This window comes from Gopherus flavomarginatus, chromosome 6, assembly GCF_025201925.1.
Source record: "Gopherus flavomarginatus isolate rGopFla2 chromosome 6, rGopFla2.mat.asm, whole genome shotgun sequence".
Lineage (NCBI taxonomy): Eukaryota > Metazoa > Chordata > Testudines > Testudinidae > Gopherus > Gopherus flavomarginatus.
Window position 1 is genome coordinate 86719153 of NC_066622.1, and position 24014 is coordinate 86743166.

General features: G+C 40.4%; 1 protein-coding gene across 1 annotated transcript in view; it reads left to right on the forward strand.

The window, feature by feature from the left end:
- WAPL (WAPL cohesin release factor) overlaps positions 1–24014 on the forward strand; it is a 128934-nt gene that overhangs the window by 41115 nt on the left and 63805 nt on the right. Inside the window, exons 3-4 of the mRNA XM_050958546.1 lie at positions 16119–17162; positions 22677–22795. Coding sequence (XP_050814503.1) covers positions 16119–17162; positions 22677–22795 — 1163 coding nt within the window. The remainder of the gene's footprint in view (positions 1–16118; positions 17163–22676; positions 22796–24014) is intronic.

The following is a 24014-nucleotide window of genomic DNA, read 5'->3' on the forward strand; positions in this document are numbered from 1 at the left end:
TTCTACATCCATAGTGGCTAGGATGGTGTTTTCAGGAAGGTCACTAATAGATTGTAGTTTCCTCAGGAAGGCAGTGATGTCTCAAAGATAGCTAGGAGTGCTGGTATTGTAGGGCCTGAGGAGAGAGTCTACATAGCCAGACAGTCCTGCTGTCAGGTTGCCAATGCCTGAGATGATGGAGCATCCAGGATTTCCTGGTTTATAGATCTTGTGTAGCAGATAGAATACTCCTGCTTGGGTTTCTAGAGGTGTGTCTGTGCGGATTTGCTCTTGTGCTTTTTCAGGGAGTTTCTTGGAGTAGATGTAGTTTCTTTTAGTAACCCTCATTCAGTTTTGATCTTGGGGATCTGTAGCAGACCTCAAGCACTGTTCCAGTGGAAACTGTGTTACCACTCTTCCCCAGAGTGATTTTTGACCCAAATGGATTATTATTTTTTTACAGCCTACCTCATCATTAATATACAATGCTGTTTCAGCACCCTTTACCTTTTGTGTTATTTCGGAACGACACATATCCTTCAGTACTTGTATTCCTGTCATGATTACTATTCTGCTGTGTTTCTGTTCTTGTTTGGTTTCACTTCATGCAGCAGTAGTTCTAATTCCTTCATTTTGTTACCCAGGTTCCTCACAATGAACAGCCATTTTAGTTTGTGCTTCTTCTCACCCAGATTTCTCGCCAGATTAGGTACATTTTACTTCCACTATTGCCTGCTTGATTGTTACTGTCATTGATATTGGCACTATCTTTGCTCTTGTTGTCCGTTTGCCTACTCTCTGTTACTTCCTCTGTTTTTGTATCCTCTCTTACTTGATGTTCTTCCTGCTTAATATTCAAATCTGGCATAGAGATTACATGAGCATCTCTCAATCATCTCTTCTGAATTCCAAGTTTAAAAGCTCTTTTAATCAGTTGTCAACATCCATCACAGAAGTCTGTTAACCTTCCCAGCTCAGGCTGAGTCCATCCCATGAGAGCAGTCCTCTGTCTATGAATGCCTCCAAGTGGTCAAACATCCCAAAGCCCATTTTATAGCACCAGTGCCCGAGCCATCTGTTGATCTTCATAATATTGTCTCATCTCTGCTCCCTTGTTCTAGGAACAGGTAGAATCCCAGTGAAGATCTGAGTCTCCATTTCATTTAAATGTCTACCCTAGCCTGCTGTAGTCTTCCTGGACGCATCCTGGTGAGACTCGAACAGTATCATTGTTCCCACGTGAAGGACTATCTATGAATTCTTTCCTGCTCTCATTAGGTCTTCAGCCTCAGGTCCACATCCTTTATATTAGCTTTCACCAGATAACACACCACCCATGTGTTCTCAGAATCAACTCTGGTAACAGCTTTGTCAGTCCTGGGAGGTCTCAGTCATACAGATCAGACTTTTCTTGGCGATGTTGTGATTCTCAAGCCTTCCCCCTTCTGTTCTTTCTGATTGCAAGTTATCTTGTCTTCTGTTCTTTCTTGTAGTCTTCGGAGAGTCATCCTCTATTCTTTCAGGGCTCTGAACTTTGTCTAGTTCCTTTCTCTTCCCTACTTCTTGTACTAGCTGCTCTTTTCTTTTAACTTGTTCTACCATAAATAAATAAATTTAATGGAGATATCCTATCTCCTAGAACTGGAAGGGACCTTGAAAGGTCATTGAGTCTAGCCCCCTGCCTTCACTAGCAGGACCAAATACTGATTTTGCCCCAGATCCCTAAGTGACTCCCTCAAGGATTGAACTCACAACCCTGGGTTTAGCAGACCAGTCCTCAGACCACTGAGCTATCCCTCCCTACCATCTTCTGTTACTGCCTACATCTCCTCTTCATTTTCCAACTTGACAAACCTCTTCCTCAGATCTATTTCTCATTCACTAGCTGCTCACTTTCTCTGTCTTGTTCTTGCCATATGCTTCTTCAGGCCACTTTCTTCATCCAGCAGTCCACCCTTATAGTTCTCTTGTCCAGTGTACACCTGCAAATCTCAAGTTTTTGCTTCAGACATCTGTTTTCTTCCCTCCATTATCCGCTCAAAATCCTTATCTGAACTCAACAGACTGGACATCATGTAGGTTCTGCATCCAGTCATCTTCATTGTCTCTTCCATTCTTCTGGGCACTACTGCTGCAGTGCCTCTGTAGCTGTCAATCTTTTCCTCCTAAGCTCCTCTTAAGAAGAAAAAAATCCAGCCCCTCTTCCCCCTTTACCCCCGCACCGCACACACCATTCCCCAGATTTCCCCTACAAACTTCCACTCCTCTGCTATCAGCTTTGTTTGCTGGCTCTTGTGCTGCTGGCTAGAGCAGAAAGAACTGTTTAACTTCCACTGAAATTATGAATTGAATCTAGATTTCAGACATTTTCTGCTTTGAAGATGTTTAGATAGACCCAAAAGCAATTATTTCTATAAAATGTTATGGAGATGCTGGTAACCACTCCATAGCTAAGATTGCTTTGAGCACTGCACTAAATTCAGGATGAAAATTCCCTTTCAGTTTTAACTTAGTCTGTAAATCTCTTACACTGCTATCAAGGGCAGTTGAACTTTATTTTCTGGATGAAATTTCTCTTCCAGAAGCGGTTGAAATTATCTTTTTAAAATCAAGATTTTTTTTTTAATGAAGCTGTCAAATTTTGCAGAAAGCTTGAATCTCCTTGACAACTTGAAGAAATTGGGTTGTAATGAAGGGGAAGAAGTTATTCGTGCTTGGTATACGCTACACACTTACATTGCTATAACTCAGTTGCTCAGAGGTGTGAAAAATTTACACTCCTGAGCAATGCAGTTATACCACTGCTAACTCCTGCTGTAGTCAGTGCTAGGTGGATGGGAGGGCTTCTCCTATCTGTATAGCTACTATCTCTCACAGAGATGGATTAGCTATGCTAATGGGAGACACTCTCCCATTGGTGTATTAGGGTATGACTACACTTGCAGCGGTACAGCGCAGCTGCAGGAGTGCTCCTGCGGCAGCACTTTGAAGTGTGAGTGTGGTCGCGGCGCCAGCACTGAGAGAGAGCTCTCCCAGTGCTGCAGGTACTCCACCTCCCCATGGGGATTAGCTTACAGCGCTGGGAGCTGTGCTCCCAGCGCTGGGGCACTGTTTACATTGGCGCTTTACAGCGCTGTAACTTGCTGCGCTCAGAGGGGTGTTATTTCATACCCCTGAGGGAGAAAGTTGCAGCACTGTAAAGCACCAGTGTAGCCAAGGCCTCAGTGTCCTCACTAAAGCACTATAGCTGCTCCAGTGCAATGCTTCTCAGGGCTTGGCTACACTAGAGAGTTGCAACGCTGGTGAGGGGGTTACAGCGCTGCAACTTAGGATGTGGCCACACTTGCAAAGCACGGCCAGCGCTGCAACTCCCTGGTTGCAGCGCTGGCTGTACACCCGGTCGAGCCTCGGGTGTAGGGATTCCAGCGCTGGTGATCCAGCGCTGGTCAGCAAGTGTGGACGCCCACCAGCGCTTTTATTGACCTCCGGGGTATAAGGAGGTATCCCAGAATTCCTGTCCACAACAAACCGGAAGAAAGGGAGAGCTCGGAGTTCAGCCAAACTGCTTATTTAAAAAACAAACACAGCTCCTGTTTGCTGAGCGAGCTGAGGCAGGCAGGGGAATTACTTTGGAATGTTCACAGCTGTTTGCTTGAAGAGACAAACAGCACTCTCACACGGCAGAGGGGGAGGGGGAAGTCCGTGTTGAGCAGTTGCTTATCTGGTCTGATGGGTATTTAAAATTACATAATTTGCATTTAGTGAATGAGAGAGCAGTGGGGGAAGGGAGTTAGAACTTTTAAAATGATTGAAGGTAGGCACAGTCCTTAGAACTTGCAAGGCAGGGAGCTGAGAACAGTATCAACTCCAAAAATCCATTCTGTCTGTCTCCTCCACGCTCCCTGTCACATTCCACCCCACCCCCCTCTTTTGAAAAGCACGTTGCAGCCACTTAAATGCTGGGATAGCTGCCCACAAGGCACCACTCCCAACAGCGCTGCAAGTGCTGCAAATGTGGCCACACTGCAGCGCTGGTAGCTGTCAGTGTGGCCACACTGCAGCGCTGGCCCTACACAGCTGTACGAACACAGCTGTAACTACCAGCGCTGCAAAACTGTAAGTGTAGCCATACCCCTAGTGTCAGTACTTCACTGGGAGGAAGAGTAAAACTGAGAGAACGGGTATTGTTATGCTGGAAGGTGCTAATAGCTGCCAGCTGGTTGGTTGTTTGATATGTAGACAATTCAGAGGCAATTGAAGCTGCTGGCTTTGCCAACCAGATGCTGGGGTCTAAGTATGTCCTTTTTGTTTTCTGATTTTTATAAAAATCAAGAGAGTTCTGTCGATTAATGCCTAGAATGTACCCGAAACACTGGAATTGCTTGGATGTGGCATTCAAATTTATTGGTTTACTAACAGATGCCATCAAGTTGTTAGACCTGACTCTCTTGGCCAAAAAGAGAGAATGTTTTATCTATCTGGCATTCATTTGAATTGGTTTTCTTGCATCTTGCTAATTAAGCTTTAGAGATTTAAACAGAGTATGCAAAATAATCTCACAGATGGATGCTGCAGGAGATTTTATGGTTCCCTCCAAAAATTGTGCTAATACTGGACAGAAGACGCCAATGGATTATGTAATTATATGCTATCATTGATCAGAAATTACTTGAGAGGCTTCATCTAATGTATGTGCCCTAAAAGTTTTAATTGCAGTTAAAATTGAGAGGAGAAATTACATGACTTTCCTTCCTTCCTTTTCTGTATTTCTGTCTGTCTTTCTTGAAGCTCAGAATCTGTAATCATATAAATAAATACATTTGTTAGTCTCCAAGGTGCCACAAGTACTCTTGTTCGTTTTTGTGGATACAGACTAACATGGCTGCTACTCTGAAACCTGTAAACATACAGTTCTTCCTGCATTTTTTGCGTGCTTTCTTCTTCAGAAATAGTAGATGTTTCCTACTGTCTCTTTAGCATCAGCTGTAATTGTAAGTACTGGCTGAATCTTTTTATTATTTGACATCTGGATCAGCAGTGGTTTAGCCATACAGCGCATGCCCAGGCATCCTGGCCAACTGTGGTCCCCGAGAGTTGCGGCTGCTTGGTGGGGCAAAGAGAGCCCCTGTGCCCTGACCCTCCCGGTAGAAGAGCAGAGGAGCTCTTGCTATCTGCCATGGCCTCAGGGCTGGGTAAGCTCTCACTGCCTGCTGTGGCCTGGGGCTGTGGCAGGGGGACAGAGCTTCTCCAGTCTTGGGGCCACATTGAGGGGTGCAGGGGGAGAAAGTAGAAAATGGGTTGCAGGGGCGGAATGGGGAGGGGCGGAATGGGAGAGACCCTGTGTGGAACAAAGGCGGGGCACCAGGGAAGAGGCAGAAAGGGGATGGGTGCTGTTGCAGGTGGAGACGGCGGAACAGGGCAGGGTTACAGGTAGAAAGGGTGGGGAAGGGCCCCTCACTTGCCCTGGCCCAGAGCCTCAGAAAATCTTAAACGTCAATCTGAATGCATTTGTGATTCATGATTTGACTAGTTGCTCACTACTCTGTTCTTTCAATGCTTCGTTCTGTGGACCAAGAATAAAGGCTCTGGACCACTGGTGATGGCAGAAGAAGGCCATAGTTTGAGAACCATTCTGTAATATCCAGAAATATTTATGGTACTGCTGCTTTTTCCACTTGTGCACTGTAATAATGAATTTAAATTAAAAGCCAAATTTTTCTAAGTCTTACTAAGAAGGTAAGTTTACTGCCAAATTATCTAGTAATCTCTCCTACCAAGAAATGAACAATGTCTTATGCTTCGAGCTTGAGAAGTTTTGGTAACGTTACTGTAACTTCCTTTGAAGAGTGAAGGCACAGGTTAAAAGTTGAAATTAATTTTGCGTGTCTAAGATTTAACAAGTGGCAGCAAAAGCGTACTTTCTTCTTTACTTCTCTCATTAAGCTCAAGGTAATTTAATTTAGTGTTTAAATTCACTGTTGCATCTTAAGCAAAGAAAAAGCAAGGAAGTGGCAGGTTTTTAAACAAGATTTTGGGCCTGTCAGACACTTGATTTGTACAGTAGTCCTGATGCAGGAACAAGACAATAGAAGCAGTATTTTGATATTGAATATGCTATTAACAATTTATATTTGACTGGAATCAAATGATCTTGGGCAAATCAAGGAGCTCTAGATCACCTTCAATATCATCACTACATGACCACCAGAAAAAGCAAAAGGATTCTTCATTGCATTCCTTAAGTTCTTCTTCAATGAAAGTAGGGGCACCTTCCCAGTCTGTAAGAGAAGGAAGAGAATGGGGGCTGAGAACTGGCTATACTCCTTCATTTGTTTTAGCCTCTATTAGTCAATTGTGCTCTAGAGAGAATAGTAGGACAGATGGAAGAACAGGCAGTGATGAAGGATGATCGGGGCATAACTACTTACTTTGAAATCGAGAAATGAGCTGTGTGTGCCCTTCCATCTGGCAGTCGAGGATTTCATAGGTAAGATGCCTAAGTAAAGCAAAAAGGCCAAAACAGACAGCTTCGGTTGTCTATTTGCAACAGATGCATCCTTGGAGTCCTAATACTTTGAAGCCTAGTCAGTGATTTATAATATACTAGCTCTGACACTCATGGCTTCACTTGTGGAAGGCAGATGACTTCTAAATATAAGGCCAAGTACCACTGGCTATTTGCCAAACATTACAAGGGGGACTAGATAGCCTGTTTTTTTATTTTATTTTTTTTTAAAAGGGCAAACAGTCCTCTGATCATGACGCTCAAACCTAGATTTATGGCTTCATAGTCAAAGGGATAGTAAAACAGATTTAGAAAAAGAATGCACTACTGTTATTTTTATTCAGGGAGATGATTGAATGCAGTCCTTCCTGACAAGGAGACCCTGGCATTTCGCTCCCACTATAGAGGAGACTTTGACCACGTAAGTCAATTGTGATAGCATGGTCAGACATGCATAGGAGATTACTTGAATCACTTTCACATCTGTTGCAGATTGGATCTAGCACTGTTGAATGAGGAAGCTGATTTTTCTTTGTTTCCAAACAAAAATATTGACATGAGTCAAGCTGGAACTCTAGTTTCTCAAGTACGCTGAGCTACTGTGTAAGCTCAGTTGACCTAAATAGGAAGTGTTCCTACTTATTACCTATATAGGACTGTCATAAAACACTTGCACTTCTGCTGGCGTAGGCCTTTGGGAAGGAGGGATTGAAGATTTCAGGCTCCAGTTGGGGAATCTGTAGATATAAAAGGGCGTTATGGATTGGTTAGGTGGGAGAGGTCTTGCGGAAAGAAGGCCTTGTGGGCAGAGTACATCTCAACAATGGAGAAAGGAAAGTCCCTCTATGAAAAGAGGGTATTCCCGTATCCTGTCTGCAAGTTGGAGCATTCACCCACCGATACTGCAGGTGTTGCTGTTTGAACCTGAACCTGTTTTCTTACTGTCTGAGACCAATGTTTCAGGTAAGCCAATGCCATCACATAAGGGTGTTAGTGTGAGCTGAGACTCTAGGAAGTTTTGGACCCATCCATCATCCAGATATGACTTCTCAAGGGCTTACTCTCCATCCTGTTGATCCATCATACTGGCCCTATGGGGCCCATGCGATCCCTATGCTAGGTACTCCAGTTGTGTGTGTATGTAAGTTCCACCAGCCTTTGCCTTCTAACAAGCACCAACTGGTATTGTCAGAGTATCAGGGGGAAGAAACTGAGCCAGGTCAAAGGCCATACCTATGGCATGGTCATTCTCCTTACCCAATGAGATCATTGCCCATGCCTCATGACCATAGGCAATATCAAGAGCGCTTGCTGAGGGCAGCAGCTGAGTTCCAGATTCATCTCAAGGGAGTCCATGATAGGCAGCATAGACCTCTGGACATCATGTAGTCCTCTGGCCCCCATGGGATGGCCCTTCCAGTAAACAAAGCCATCATGGAACCAGCCATACAGTTTGGGTTACTCCCGCTGCCCCACCTTGAAAGGGGCTGAGAGGCAATATTTTGTACTTGCCAAATAACAGTTTCTGTTTAGTCACTGTGCTGCAAACTCCTGAGTGCAAGCAGGTCTTCAATTTCCGGGCTGCAGCACCCCAAGGAAACTCCTGCAGGCAAGGATGCTAAATACCCTCACCTTCTAGGGAGGAGGGTATTTTCATCCACAAACCTTAAGTTCATAATTGCTAACTATCAGGTCCTGTTAGCAAAATATGATTTCACAAAGTACTTCAAATTCTTGTTGTTCAAAAGACTGACTCCCTCTGAAAGGACAGGGCCTGTTTGCCTTTATCTGTGAGGGCTTAGAGACTGGTAGCTAAGACTTCTATTCAAGCTGCAGTGGACATGGCTGATACTGCATGTAGTTTTGGCTACAGCAATGGTTCCTTCATCCCAACCACAGCCGCTCAGCCCCACCCACCGGCCTGGGGTTACTTTTGACAAGATGCTCAAGAACTGCATACCGTTATTGATTCCATTCTCTACTCCCCCCTCCTCCAAACCTTTGTTGGTCACCTCATCCTTTTTGCCCACAACAGAAGAGCAATTACTACAGACATGTGAGTACTAGAGATCATCCACTTGGTTACACTATCGAGTTTCTCTCCTGACCCCTGCACAGGGACCACTCTCATGAAGAAATGCTCTGTCGAGAGGTTGACTCCTTCAGTGAGTTGAAGTAGACCAAGTGCATTCTCAACATCATGAGAATGGGTTATATTCTCCTTCTATATATATATATTTTTTTGGACGGGAGGAGACCCATACTTGACCTTTACTGGCTAAAAGTCTGTTTTCGCAACAGAATTCCACATGGTCGCACTGGCGTCAATAATCCTCTCCTTTAGAGGGCGCATGATATGTGGATCATGACAGATGCTTACTTTTGAGAACATTCACCTGTCCCACAGAAGATTGCTCAGATCTGGTGGGACAAGACCACTGCCAGTTCAAAGTACTTCCATTAGAGTTAATAACAGCACCTCTTGGTGGTAGCAGCGGCCCAGATGAGATGCAATGGCTATACTTTCTTACTGTACCTGGATGGTTGACTCCTAATGGGCATATTCAACCTATTGAGTCAACAACCCTATCCTTGATCTGCTGTTTGGCATCCTTTGGAATTTGTAAACAGAGAAAAATTAATTTTGATACTCCTCCCACCCCGAGAGAACCAGATTTTATCAGAGCCACCCTATATTCAGCCTCACTAAGGGCCACTCTCCCTCCCTATGGACAGTGTCTTCCATTCTCGAATTGAAGTCCTAATTCTGTTTTTACTCACCCAGCAACAATCGGGTTCCTTTCCACCCATGATGAAACTAACATGGCAATGGGACCTCAGTCTTGTGCTCTCAGTACTTAACTCTGAACTGCTTGCCAAGTGTTCTGTATCTCACCTGTGTATGAAGGTTGCTTTTCTAGTTGCCATCAGATCGGTCAGAAAGGTGAACGAACTGGGAGCACTCATGGCTGACCCACCATATACCATATTTCATAACAAAAATGTTTCCCTTGTCTTCATCTGAAATTCATTTATAAAGTAATTTCCATGTTTCACATAAATCCATCTATTTACATAGAATTCTTTTGAAAACCTCCTGCTTCATCAGAGAAGACGTCCAACCCTTGATGTCAGACAGGCCTTGATGTTCTATCTAGAAAGAAAGAAACTGATTAAGAAAATGCTATTTGTTGTTATAGCGGCATGATTGGGAGAACAGTCATCCGTTCAGCTCTGTACCTGCCTCTCCTGTCTGTACCACTCTCATCAGCTGGCATGTATTCCTCCCCCAGGTCCCTTTCTGCAGTACTCCATTTTGCAGTCATTTCCCATTATGTGTGCAACTGATTTGACTATTCCTTCCTAAGTGGAATACTTTGCATTTTTCCTTTACTGAATTTCATCCTATCTACTTCAGACCATTTCTCCAGTTTGTCCAGGTCATTTTGAATTTTAATCCTATCTTCCGAAGCACTTGCAACCCCTCCCCATTTGGTAACATCTGCAAACCTTATAACTGTACTCTCTAAGCCATTATCTAAATCATTGATGAACAGAACCGTACCCAGAACTGATCCCTGTGGAACCCCACTCGATTTGCCCTTCCAGGTTGACTGTGAACCACTGATAACTGTTCTCTGGGAACAGTCTTCCAACCAGTTATGCACCCACCTTAGAGTAGCGCCATCTAGGTTGTATTTCCCAAGTTTTTTTATGAGAAGGATATGTGAGACAGAATTAAAAGCCTTACCATGGTGTCTGGCTTTTGATGGTAGCCAAAGGATGAAAGTGCTGCTTTGATGGACATGGTGAGATGGCTATAAAGGGTTCTTTTCTTTATATGTGCATCTAAAGTCATACTCCTTGATTGACAGGCTTCTTCTTTGTCTTGATTGAAATGTGATGCCAAGCAGGGCCCAAATTATGAAACGTGGTAATGCCAGCAACATCAGACATGCTGAAGAAAAGAACCATTTACTTCCCTTGCATCTGCAGGAATACATCCTTGCAAGATGAACAGTGTTATCAAGACCACTTCTAATGTTGTAGTGGAGAATTATGTGCAGTGTTTTTGTCTCCTACAGTGTTTCATTATTACCGATTTTTGTCGTCCTTTGGAATTTAGGAAACCAGAATGAATGTCCCAGAAAAAACAAACACTGAGTTTTTCTCTCTGCTGTGATGAGGTTGCATTTTATTGGGTATATCTGGCTTTTTTGTTGGATTAACCTGTGCTGGAATAAACTTCCATTGAGTAAATCTTCAGCAAGCTGCATACTGGTGAAGTTATTCCCAGCTATGGTTCTTCCAGTCTTTTACCAGGGCTAAACATGAACACCTCATTGTCTGAAGACAAACTTGATGAACAATCAATGGAATTAAAGTCTTCCTCCTCAGAGCAACTCTTGACATGATCTGGCACAAAGTCACTATCATCTAATATTTTTCAGCATATGATGACATGCTTTGAGAGTTGCAAATCACTTCTATAAGGTCAAAAGCGGAATATTGTGCCTGTTCACCATCTTGGATCGCACAACACACACAATCCCCTCAAGTGCCTCTTGAGTCTGCAATGTTTGGAGCATGATACTTACACAGAAAATCCCCTCAAGAATGTTAGGCCAATAAAACCAGTTGTGTTCATACCTAAACAGGACCAGACTTCAAAGGATCAACCTCTCTGGAGTACCTTCTGCCTTGCTTTATGTAGCAGCCACTGTCACTGCAATTTGTCAATGTAGCTAGCATATGCTAACTACTACAATACAAGATGCATTCACTAGCAGTAAATGTGTACACAGAATTACTGAAAATACAGAATATCAGAAGATATTTGGGGTTCATTTGAATCCCACATACTCTTTTGCTACAGGAAAAAAACGTTTTATGCTAAAATTAGTTGTTTTTTTTTGGCTAACTGTATACCTGGGCCTAAATGATTATGTCCCAAAACAGCATGATTGAGGGCCACTAGTTCATGGGACACAGCAACATACATGCTCAAGGGATACAATATTACCCTACAAATGTGGATGAGGGCTAAATCAAGGTTATGTTAAATATTTTTTTAAAAACAAGACTTGCTAATTCCAAGCATGTCATTTATTTCTTTTGAGTTTATCATAGATATATATACGTGCACACACACACAGAGCTAAATTGAGAGAATGTTAAGGTTGCAAAGCAAGCACTGGAAAGTTAGAAAATGCCAAAATTAAAGTTGCTTGTGCAACCATAATTCAGCCTTTGTATATGTATGGATTATTATGGTATTTAATTATCATATAACACATCTTTTCTATGCTTTTACAGACTGCACACCACTCAAGCCTCCTCTGAATACAGAACAATTAATTTTTCTCATAGGCTTTTCTGAGGCACTCATTACTGTAATGACCAAGTGCTTCACAAACATTAAATTATTTCCAGTACACTCAAGTTTGATGAGGTGATATTTCCATTTTACAATGAGGGTCTGAGACACAAAGACTGAAGTCCAAGTTTCTACCAATTTGATACTAGGACATGATTTTTTTCAGAGTATTTAGCATTCTTTTTTTTTTTAAATGTTCAAAGCACAGTTTTCCAACAGTTGTAGCAGTGAGTGCTCAGCACTTCTTTAGATCAGAGCCTAGGGTCACAAGTTGCACAGCAACCTTAATTCTGGCATTTTTGTATATAGTATCCTAGCTTTTTGAAAAAACAAACTGGTATAGCAAATTTCATAGTGTTGAAACATTGATATGCAGCTGAGTCATCAGCAGGTGTGGAATCTTAAGATCCAGCACAGAGACCTCTGCCGTTTGAACTAATGGGGTCATTGATAGCAATTGTAAAAGTTCTGCTAAAAACTAAAAAAAAAAAAAAAGTATGTAAAATCCCAGAAGAGGGGGAGGCTACTTGTGTTTAACTGTAAGGAATGTACTAAAATTTGAGGCAGTAGCCTGTTAGCTTCCTTTGTCACTCACTACTTTTACTAGGCTAGGGCAGGCAGCTGGGGTGTAGGGTGAGGACTCAAAGGAAGTTTGGGTTCAGGAGAGGGTGTGGGCTCTGGCAGGGAGTTTGGGTGCAGGAGGGAGTGCATGCTCTGGGAGGGAGTTTGGGTGTGGGCTCTGGGTTAGGACAGGGGGTTGGAGTGTGGGAGGGGGTGCATGCTCTGGCTGGGATGTGCTTATCTTGGGTGGCTCCTGAAAGCCACTGGCACATCTCTCTGGCAGTGGCTCCTAAGCGGAGAGGTCAGGGGGTCTCCAATCGCTGCCCCTTCCAGCAGGCACTAGGGTGGGGACAGCGTGCAGAGACTCCCTGTAGGAGCCACAGGGACATGCTGGTTGCTTCCAGGAGTGGCATGGAGCAAGGGCAGGTAAGGGGAGCCTGCCTTAGCCCCCTGCACCGCTGGACTTTTTGTACCTAAAAATCTCCCAGTTTGGCTTCAGTAGCCTCTGGAAAATATAGGGAAGGGTAGGAGTTGATCAGCAGGGACTGCGGGCCTCCTGAAGTACCCCCGGGAACCCCTAGGGATCCACAGAGAAATGCTGGTCTAGACCATCTAGGTGAGGACTAGGAAGTTTTCTATCATTTCTAATACTTTAAAGAAAAATGAATTTCTCAAGCAGCTTACTTAAAGTTGAAATAAGGTTGAGCAGATTTCCTGCTTTTCTTCTTGGAAAAACACATGAAAAATTCAGCTTTGGAAAATCTGTAAAACGAAAGTTAAGTTTTCACTTAAAACAACCCTTCCCTCCCCACAGAACAGCCGGAAACTTTGACACACTTATCTGCCAAGAGCATCAGTGTTCATCAGTAACCTGAGAATTAAGAACAAACCTTTCTAGAAAATACCTTAGTCTTAATCTTGTACTGAAAATATCATTGAAACCATAGAGAAATGAAAAATTACTTTTTAGTTGACTGTATTTTACAAAGGAGGTATGAAGGGCAAGACAAGCTGAAGATGGGTGGTTGGAAGCAGTGTATGAAGATATAAGGTTGACCCTACCTTTACTACATCTGTGTTTGTCATTGGAAAGCCTGAAGTCCAAAGAAAGCTCTACCTACATCAGACTGTAGATTTCTTATATCTTTAATATTAAATCGGCTCAAATTAACCTTTTAAGGAAAATCCAGTTGAGCTGAGTTTTCACAAGAGTATTTTAAAAGTTTTTGATTTTTATTTTATGAATATCACGGGTTTGTAACAGGAATTCAAGTGGGTTTAGTTTAATCACAATCTAGGCTACCTTAGTTTTATGACATTATGGTTCGTTAACACTATTGCACAGTTCAGAACTCTTTTCAAATAGACCATGATACGGTCACCTAAATCGGTGGTTCTCAAACTGTTGTACTGGTGACCCCTTTTAGATAGGAAGCCTCTGAGTGTGACCCTCTCCCCCCTTATAAATTAAAAACACTTTTTTATATATTTAACACCATTATAAATGCTGGAGGCAAAGTGTGGTTTGGGGTGGAGACTGACAGCTCACGACCCCCCATGTAATATCCTTGCGACTCCATGAGGGGTCCCGACCCCCAGTTTGAGAATCCATGGTCTAAATCCAAAATATGGAGCAGTGCACCATAAGTAGGTGATTAATTCAGAAGTAGAAAACGTACACGTTTTAATAAACTGTTGTTTTGTTCCCGTTCTGTGCCCTGTTAAGTGTCCTTTACTCGCTCCTTGCAATATTCCCCCTCTTGCTTGCAGCTGCCCCTTTGTCTCCACCGTTTTTAATTCTCATCATCCACTTTGAAGCAAAACCTTGCATACCCACAATTTTGTTCCAGCATCTTCATCAGCTCCTTAAGGTAAATTTATATTAAAGTAAGCAGGAATGAGAAGCTGGTTGGATACTGAATTTATAGTGCGATCATCGTTTTTTAACGGTGACTGAAAGAACACTACAAATCTTCAGAAAACAAGGGTTTCAGTAAAATGTGGACTTGCACAGGAAGCTTTCAGATGTATAGTTCTGGGGCGTAGAGTGCATCCTGTTCACATGTACAGTACTTCTCTAGGTGACTCACGTTTCAGCTTCACAGAATGTAAAATGGAGAGAATACATTTCTCAGAGGAGTGCAGAAACAAAATTATGAATGTTCTTCTATAGAACTTGAAATCTAAAGGCATTTAATATAATACGTATCACTTCTATCAGAATTTGAATTAACTGCAATTGTGTATGCTATTGTACTGTAAAGTGAAAGCTTGCAATTGATCAAACACGGAAGAGTGGAGATAGTATATTAGGAAGATTATGGCCACAGGAGCCCTACTATAGTTATAAGTTGGCAGTTCTTTAACCAAAAGTATCTTTCTTTCATCTCCCACTTTGTTACAGTATCACTTAAAGGCTCCAGCCAAGATTGGAGTCTCATTGTGGTAGGTTCTACCATACATAGAGCGTGTCCACACTTCAGAGTGCAACTTGTTTGATACGTGCCAACGAATAGAAAATTTATCACACTTCAACATTCGATGTAGACAAAGACTGGTGTGTTTTTTGAATAGTGTCATCTGGTCAGTTTAAGTCTAGAATCCAACATATCTTCTCATATATTTTGAATTCTCTTCAAGATACATAGAGGTGAATACCCAAGGGTAAAGAGTGTCCTATAATCAAAGTTTAAACTTCATAAGAACAAATTATGAATCTTCTCTTGTTTATCTGCATGGAGTCGGATGAAGGTGTGTTTTTATAACATGGTTAGAAATTCCTCTAGAATTGTTCTCTTCCCATACTCTTAATCCCTTATTTATCTTCATAAGGTATTTGTGGTATATGTATAGAAACATGTTCATGTGCACAACTAAGTTGATTCTACAGTAGAACCTCAGGTACAAACACCTCTGGAATGGACGTTGTTCATAACTCTAAACAAAACGTGGTGGTGGTTTCAAAAGTTTACAGTTGAACATTGACTTAATACAGCTTTGAAACTTTAATATGCAAAAGAAAAATGCTGTTTTCCCTGTGTGTTTTTTTAGTAGTTTAATACAGTACTGTACTGTATTTGCCTTTTTTGTCTCTGCTGCTCCCTGATTGTGTACTTCGGGTTCCAAATGAGATATATGGTTGACTCGTCAGTTTGTAATTCTGAGGTTCTACTGTAAATGGAATTCTGTTTCTAATGTTTGAATTTAGTTTAATTTAAAATAGTGAGATTGAGCATTCATCGTTAACTGTGTTCAACTTGATTTAATTACTGATTTTCCTTTCTTTTAACTTGTATAAATGGTTGAGTAGTTACAAAGAAGATTTTTAAACTGTTTAATTACAAGAGCTTTATGCAGAAAGCTCACCTTGAAGTTGGCAAAATTATTCTATTAGGAAACTACTCATCCGATCAGTGTCATGGGGAAAGTATTTTGCTGCACAAAAATGGAAAAGGTTGTATATATGTTTAAGTTCTGAAATATTTTCTAAATCTTAAGTTGGCGTTAGGTTCTTACAAATCAATTTTTGGATAATTTCATTGCGACTATTACTTTTTTTTAGTGCCAGTGAGCATTGAGAATTCCCTCTGTTGCACTGAGATGAGTCACAGTTTGGCCTTGTATCTTGGAGTTGATGGTTATAACATGGCTCTATTTGTATTATGATTTATTAATATGTTTTCTCTTTTTTTGTAGATAAAATACAGAATTTTAGTGATGATAATAAGAACAGTCACTTCATCTACAAGAATGCCGAAGACAGTAATGAAACCAATGCTGAAACCACAGATGTTTCTGGGTACAACATAGAAACCAAGGACTTACTTGACTCTTGGGACTCCCATATTGGGAAAAGCTCAGACTCTCTATCAGAAATATCTCAGACTAAGGGGCCATTAAGAACTCATTTGTATGAATGGGAGGATGAAGTTGAAGACTCCACAACTGGAGAGTATATGTTAGATTTTGATAGTGAACATTTCTCAGATATTAAGAACAAGGATGAAGAGTTTGATAAAGAAGATATGGAAAATCCAAAGGAAGCCATTAGTGAAGAACTTGTGCAAACTGTTCTTAGGCCAAGCAACTGTAGGACTTATTGTAGATCCAACAAAGCAAAACTGGGGGCCACAAATTTTGATAAGCTAATGGATGGCAGTAGTCAGTCTTTATCCAAAGCAAATAATGAATCAAATAATGATGGTCTGAACCCAGCAAGAAAAGCTGTTTTGAGTGGTGGGACCAGTTTTAGAGGGACAGTTGGACGTACTAGAGACTACACTGTTCTCCATCCATCTTGCTTGTCGGTTTGTAATGTTACTATACAGGATACAATGGAACGTATTGACGAATTCACTACAGCAGCTCCTACTGACTTGGGAGAGGCTGGACGTCTAAGAAAGAAAGCAGACATTGCTACTACCAAGACTACAACCAGGTTTCGACCTAGCAATACAAAATCCAAAAAAGATGTTAAACTGGAGTTTTTTGGGTTTGAAGACCATGATGAGGGTGGGGGAGATGAAGGAGGCTCAAAAAGCTCTGGAAGCTCCAATTATAAAATAAAATACTTTGGGTTTGATGACTTGAGTGAAAGTGAGGATGATGAAGATGACTGGCAGTTAGCAGAAAGGAAACCTAACAAAAAACGAAATAGAACAGCACCATCTTCCTCATTTCAGTCTAGTTCTGATGGCAATGAGAATTTTTCCCAGGACGCCCAATTGAGCACTAATGCAGGTAAGCAATATTCTTCTGGATTTGATATGATTTTAAGCTTAAATGTACTTAATTTTAAATTTTAACCTAATTATTATGATCCTTAAGGTTCTTAGTCTCTTGAATTACAGTACTCACTAGTTCAAAAATGTACTTTAGCTTCTGCTTGTCTGTTATAGGTGCCCACTGCTCCATAGTTATCAAAAAAAGGTTTATCTTCCTTTTAATCTCATGCCAGAGGAAAACCTTCCTCTTTCTACTGAAAACAGATTTCATCTCTTAGTATGTAAACCGTAATGCAACAGTGTCACCTTCCCACTGTTCTGTCTCCATACTTGGAAGGCAGAGGTCTTTCTACTGATGCCCTAATTCAGCTGCGAGTTATTGGGCTCAAGACAAAATGTTCTGGGGAAAATTCTGTGGCCTGTGCTACACAGGAGGTCCATTTAAATGGTTACTACTGGACTTAAAATTTATGAATCTAGGTTCAACTTTTGAGCTCAGAACCAAAAAACTTGAATATTCTTGCTGTTTCTTCCCACCAAACTCATGCTACATTGAGAAATAAGGGGGAGAGACTTGAGAGATTAGGAAGGGAACGTCCTTATCAACAGCTTGTTTTTTCCATGGTTTAAGCAATCTGATTAGATCCTCCTACTGGAGATCAAAAGGTTCCTGCTTCCGTTCCCAGTTTCTGTTCCTGAGCTGGCATCTCCCTTTTCCCCACATACAAAAAATAGTTTTATTGTTTGTGTTATTATTTGGAGAGCACTCCCTGGTGTCAGTCATTTTTTGAAAACTGGGCTGTCTCTGTGATAGTCTATGGCCTCATCTGATGAACAAGCTTAAAGTTTTTTGCTGATAGGCTGAAATATTCCAAAGACATGGACAATCAGAGGTGCCCTTACTATTTAAACAGCCCTCTGAAAAGGACTCCTCCTCTCTCTCTTAGAAGTAGACACTTTGACAGACTGAAAAGCACAGTTGAGACTGAACACATTTCACAAAGCTTGGCATCCGGCAGACCCTGACACATTATATACATTTTCCAGAACTCAGAGCAGTCAGGCTATAATCTAGAGATGTCAAACATTTTAGCAAATGTGTGTGGGCGTGGAGTATCTTTCCCCTCCAACCCACAGCAGGAGACAACATAAGATCCCAGAACCCTTGGAATTTCACAAGAATTAGGTTTAGTTTTTCCTTAAGTCTTAAATCTGAACTGCACTGCTTAGCACTGTCATCATCTCATAAAGATATTAACTCTAAAGCCTAGTGTTACTTTGTGATCTTTATCACTCCCATTGCCGATCATTTTAGTAGGGGGAAGCAGATGGGAGTGAATCCCAATGGGATATGAGAACTGAATATCGTTACAGGGAATGAAACGCAAGGGGAAAAATGTAAGGAAGATAAACAGGAAGGTGAAAAAGGAAGAAAGATAGAACCACTGGTGTTTCTGCCCTAACGGTGAACATGTTTTGCCACTAATATAAAATAAGATACTGGGAAAAAATGTCCTTTAGTGCATGAAGGTTTTATTTCACCCTATCTTGGTGCAAAACTCCCATTGGCATCAGTGGGAGTTTTAAATACTGCCCTCAGTTCACAGCAGTGTTGAATTTATACCTCAGTTTACAGCATATTTAAAAATGGAATCTGGCTCTCTACAGAACCTATGCAACACTTCTGCCATGATCCAGCTTGGTTCCTGATCTGTCCAAACATATATCCCATTGTTTTTGTAAGACTTCAAACAAAAGTCTGTGCCAAATTATAGAACCCTAGAAAATATTCTTTGAATAACATTCAGGCTAAGTGGAAATGCGCTATTCCTTTCAATTTATTCTGAATGTTGACAGATGGGAAGGAAAAAGCTTACATCCAGTCATACAAATTTAAAGCTTTCTAGAGTTACTCCACTGGAAATCTGATTTAAGGTAGTATAAAAGACTATAAGCAGGCAATATTAGTCCACAAAGGATTCAGAGTGAATCAGAATGTTTCACTGAATCAAGTCCCTTCCAGATGTTACTCTTGTTCACCTGTGTACATGAAGAATTGGTCCACCTAATGGCAAAAACACAAAAAAGGGATAAAAATCTTCCAGACTCCAAATTCCTGGTCTTTTCCTAGCAACATTTTCCAAACACTGAGGCACTCCAGAGTTGATGTAAGCCTGAAATCTTGTATCTGCTTTAACTCCCAATTAATAATTCTCTCATGTCCAGTTCTTCAGTTGCAGCCCAAAATAGTCTGATTAAAAGGCAGTCTAGCATCAGGATGGAGAAAAACTTTTTCACTCCAAATTGCAGTCCTGCAAAATTGCAAAACAATGATACTACCTGACTAACTTCCCCTACAAGAAAATAAACAAATTGTTTGTGTCATCTAGAACCAAAACCCCACTACATTTAAAACCAATAATTCAGTGGCCAAAGTACAATGTGATTCTATCAAGGCTGTGCACAGAGAATGTTGAATACCAGGACAGACTGGCTAGCTACACAGGTTGAAAATCAAAAGGAATGGTCTCTCAATCAAGAGGAATTTCAATTAATCACATGGATAGGCAGGCCTTAATCAAGGAGCATTTCAGATTCTGAGATTAAGCATAAAATGAAACTCTGTATGCTGTGGAAAATGATGGAAATAATGCCTATTGTATTCATTTTCTTCTATCTTCCCAAAGGTCCTACAAAAGAAAAAAATTTTAGGTTTTGGAAATTCTAATACTGCTATAGCAGTGTTTTTAGTTTTTATTTTTGCATATTCTGAAAGCGTGTCCCTTTTATAGATCCTTTTTTCTCTTCCCCATATTCCAGTTTCCCAATTTTCTTATGAAATTTTGTCAATTGCAGTGGTCCTGCAGACCACCAAAAAAAGTGAGAAACACATTTTCATGGGATTTAGGAAGACACACTTTTCCCCAGGACAGTTCTCCAAAGAAGTGTGAGGGAAACCGCCTATGAAAATAGACCTTACATACAATTGAAATCATAGATATGTTTCTCCATGAGATGCTTTGAAAAAACTTCCTTCTATCAAGATGAAACTTTAGGAAATAAGCTGTTTGACTGATCGCCTTGTTCTAAATGTTTGGCGGTTTTTGTTGCTTGCTGAATGGGTGGTTGCTAAGGATTTTTTTAAGTACTGAACTTTCCGTAAATCGGTGACCGATCACTCAAGACCTTCTACCTTCATAACATTGTCAGCTTTCTCAGAGATTGTTTCATGGCTAGGTTTTTGATATTTGGAGGGTGTGGGGGCGGGGGCGGGGGGGTGGTCACGGGCTTTCAATCTCTGATATATAAAACGCTAAATATTTTTAAAATTAATCTCTAAGATGATACTTTTCCAGAATTGACCCTAGGTAAAGATGACCTAATTTAAACTTGCACATGTTTCGATATTGAATATAGATAGTGGTGTCAGACATGTACAGTAACATTTTAGTGGACAAATCAGAAAGTTTCCTTATTTGCTGACAGTGACAGGCACTAGCTTGGTGAGCTCCCTGAATACTGTCAAATTGTCATCTTGAAGTGTGGGGCAAAAAAAACGCGCAATTTTCAAAATGCACTTAATGGAGCACCAATACAAATCTAATATGCTGGGTTTTTTGATAAATGGAGCGAAGGATCTGAAATGCAGAGGAATCAGTTTTTCTCGCTGTTCAATTAAATGCAGTTTGAAGCTGCTTTCGATTTTTAAGATGACCTAATTAGGCAATATTTGGTTTGCTTTTGATGTTTGATTGTAGGATTACCTGAGAAATTGACACCATTTCAGATCCATTTACTGGTTATGTAATTTCACAAAGAAGGTAGGAAGCCCTGATCATAATTAATAGCATTAGAATATATAACTTATCATGGAATCCTGCTGCATGAAACCCAGTGCATGCTCTGTGAGCCAGCCACGGCAGCAGCACTGCAGGCTTCATGCCTGCTTTTTTGTTTCTATTACTATAGCTGCGATTGATTTGTCACTTGGTAGCCAATTGTACAGTTTTTTAATGGCACGTTAGGCACATTGATTCTCTTGGGCTACTGCTAAATTTGAATACTTTGGATTATTTTACTATAATAAAAGAATATTATATTACTTTAGGACTTTAAGCTCTAGTCTAAAACCTGTTTCAAATAAAATTATATTTAAAGAAACTATTGCATGTATCAACCTAACAATTTTCAAATTGTAACAAAAAGCATCCGAAAATGTTAATGGTTTCTATAGGCATAGTGAGTTCAGATACCTGTATCGTGAAAAATGTATTTCCTAGTGTTCAATATTTGTCTGTGTGTGGATGTGCAAAAGCCAAAATAACTTAATAGAGCAGTTGATCCAGCATGCTTACATGTATTACAGCTCTAAAATATGGGTAGATCACTAGGAGTAAACCCATGATCAGTTTTTTTTATTTAAACATGAGTTTAATTTTGCGTTCTGTTCCTGCCTCCACTTCCCAAATAAAGTCTGAGGTAACATCTGAATAGCACCAAATCAAAGAACATGCAGACTAGTTTCCAAGCCTTTATGGTTAGGACCCAACAACACAAACGAAAATTCTTTTCTCCTGTCAACTCCATCTTAGTTAATGTTGGAGATCTACAACCAAAACTTTGAGTACCAGAGAGATCTGAGCAGCAGAGTCCAGGTGTACTGAAAAGAGAACTCCAGAGACCACTGTCAACTGGTTCCTTCCATCTGCAAACCTTTCTCACCTATTTCCAGCAAGCTATCTATTAAGTGGGAATGCCACTAGAAATAGTTAAGAGTCAAAAGGATATCCACTATACTTGAGTAACATTTGCGTTCCTATCAAAAGTGAGGTATGAACATAAATTTGTACAAAGATGAATTTAATTAAAGCAATTTTTTACAAAGCTTCAGACTGATGAGTAACTTACAAGCTTGTATGATCCTAGGGTGTGAGATTACTATACAGTACTTGCCTGTGCCAAAAAAGCTGTCAATATGAAAGGCCACTGTCAGTTTTAAGATATGGTATATGAACTCTGAGGGCTTGAAATGGTCTCAGTCATTAGACTTCCAGTAGTGTACATTTTTGTTTCCAACCTTTACCCATTACAAGATAATGTGTATTAAAAACACTGACTTCCATCTTGATTTATTCCACTTCTTTTCCAGTATAACTTCTATTTATCTTGTGAAATACTAGCTTTATAAAGAACTTAGTTCTGCTATCCTAGAAACCAGTTAGAAACAGTATAAATTCTTTCAAGATCAGTTAACGTTTTCAAGTATAGGTCTTGAACCAGGGTTTGGGTAGAAATTTGACTTGTCATGCTATAACAAATATAAACTAAAATCTTCTTAACATCAGGTTTTTGATAAACGTTTAAATGCTGCATTGTAGTCTCAAGCAGTTTCAAAATATAATTTGAATTTGAGAATGTCATTAATCTATAATTTCAGCATCTGAAAATGTAGCAGTTTAGGTACAAGAACAGAATTTTATGGTATGTGGCTGACTGCTAGAATATCTTTTCATTATATTTACCTTTACAGATCTACTGGATTTTTCAGAGGATTCATCTGGTGTACCTGAAGGCAATAAGAAGTCCACAAATAAACAAGGTGATAAATCTAAGGAAAATACCAGGAAGATTTTTAGTGGGCCAAAGAGGGTAAGTGGTAATACTTTCTCTTATTTTATGCAGCGCCGTGGTGTTGAGGGTCTTGTAGTTAGTGTATGTATCTCTATATCTTACCCCGGGGTAGTCAGTTATTTTTTGTCAAAGTCCAAATTTCTTTGTCAAAATCCAGACTATAGAGAAAATAGTAAAATACTATAATAATAAGTAAAGAAAGAGGTTTCAGGGTCTGTTCAGAAGTGTCTAGTGGTCTGGATTTGGCCCATGGGCTGCTTATTGATTACCTTTGTCTTATCACATTTGATATGGATGCAATATTTAACCATCTTAAAATTATTGTAAAGCATACAAGACTATTCAGTTAATAAATGGTTTGATTACTTGGATATTCTGGTGCTCTTTTGAGGTCTTTCCCCTCTCCCTCCCATGCTCCTTTCCCCAGATTAATGTGTCACTGTTTTAATCACCTTGCTTCAACTTTAATATTACAGTTGGCACCTGGAAGCCAAATCTGTATTTAAGAGTGCAAAACTGTTTCCATTATAATTCCATTTTCCACGTACTCATGGCTTAAGATTTTTAGTTTTTGGGTGGCAGTCTTCCATGCTTGATTGTTGCCGAAAGATATTCTTCTGTTTCAGAAGGCTAAAGCAAAGTTTCACTGTTATGAGTTTTGAGGCATGGAGAAGAGAATATACTTTCCCTGTTGTTTGTGTGTGTGTATATATATTAAAAAAAAAAAAAAAAAGAAGAATTCTAGTCACGCTTTTCTGATCAGGGCTACAGAAATCAGGATAGAAGCTTGGAATTTGTCATAGATATGGTCCTCGTTGCATCTTGTTTCATTTATGTGTTTAAAAACGTTATTTGTAATTTCATGGAAAAGTGACTACTTAGAATGCTTAGTAGTAAAAATCTTGTCTTTTTAGCAGAATCTAATAAAAACTAGATCCTTTTGCAAAGCTTTTGCAAAGCTGTGTGCATTTTCCTTGTCCAGTCAGCTAGTGTATTGAGTATTTGGTTTTTGAAAATTCACCTGGAATGGGACTTACCTGTATGAATAGATGAGAGTTTATAGCTTCCATTAAATGAAGGGTCCTGTATCTCCTAACTGTACAAGATGTCTCTTTCTAAGGCCTAGATCTTTTGGCATATGCTCTCCCCTCCTCCCTTTTTTCCTCAGGAATTCCTATTATATTCATAGAAATGTTGGGCTGGAATTGAACCTCAAGAGATCAACTAGTCTATCCCC